Source organism: Sinocyclocheilus anshuiensis, unplaced genomic scaffold, assembly GCF_001515605.1.
Source record: "Sinocyclocheilus anshuiensis isolate Anshui unplaced genomic scaffold, SAMN03320099.WGS_v1.1 scaffold1721, whole genome shotgun sequence".
NCBI classification, from domain to species: Eukaryota; Metazoa; Chordata; class Actinopteri; order Cypriniformes; family Cyprinidae; genus Sinocyclocheilus; species Sinocyclocheilus anshuiensis.
The window spans coordinates 1-693 of NW_015540939.1; the positions used below are offsets into that span (position 1 = coordinate 1).

General features: G+C 40.3%; 1 protein-coding gene across 1 annotated transcript in view; it reads left to right on the forward strand.

Annotated features, from left to right (window-relative positions):
* Positions 1–324: 324 nt before the first annotated feature.
* LOC107689602 (gastrula zinc finger protein XlCGF7.1-like) overlaps positions 325–693 on the forward strand; it is a 4,978-nt gene continuing 4,609 nt past the window's right edge. The window contains exon 1 of the mRNA XM_016487646.1: positions 325–505. Within this exon, the coding sequence (XP_016343132.1) occupies positions 325–505 (181 nt within the window). The remainder of the gene's footprint in view (positions 506–693) is intronic.

Genomic DNA, 693 nt, shown 5'->3' on the forward strand with positions numbered 1-693 from the left:
AGTTTTAAACAGAAAAGACTCCTTAATGTCCACATGATTATTCACGCTGGAGAGAAGCCTTTTACCTGCAAACCTGTTTACCTGTGCGGAAAGAGTTGCTCACGTAAAGCAAACCTTACGACTCACATGAGGATTCACAATGGAGAGAATTTATTCACATGTGAGCAATGTGGAAAGAATGTCAGATGTAAAGAAAGCATTAATAATCACATGAGGATTCATTCAAGAGAGAAGAGTTTTACATGTCATCAGTGCGAACGGAGTTTCTCAGACACAGATCACCTTAAGAATCATGTTAAAATTCATATTGGAAAAAAACCTTTCATGTGCCATCACTGTGGAAAGAGTTTAAAAAACAACGCAAACCTTGAGAATCACATAAAAGGTCACACTGGAGAGAAACCTTTCACCTGCAAACAGTGTGGAAATAGTTTCAGGGTTAAAGGAAACCTAAAGATTCACATGAGAGTCCACACTGGAGAGAGACCTTACAAGTGTCTTCAGTGTGAGAAGAGTTTCACATATCAAAATGTCCTGAAACGTCATTTGCAAACTCATTCCAGGAAGAAATTGCCGTCTTCCTCAGAGTGACAAGAGGTTTAGAAAAAGGATCCTGTGGTCTGGTCGTCTGAGACAAGGTCTTTACAGGGGATCTGTATCTGGGGCTCATCTAGTTGTCCTAGTTGTCCTGGT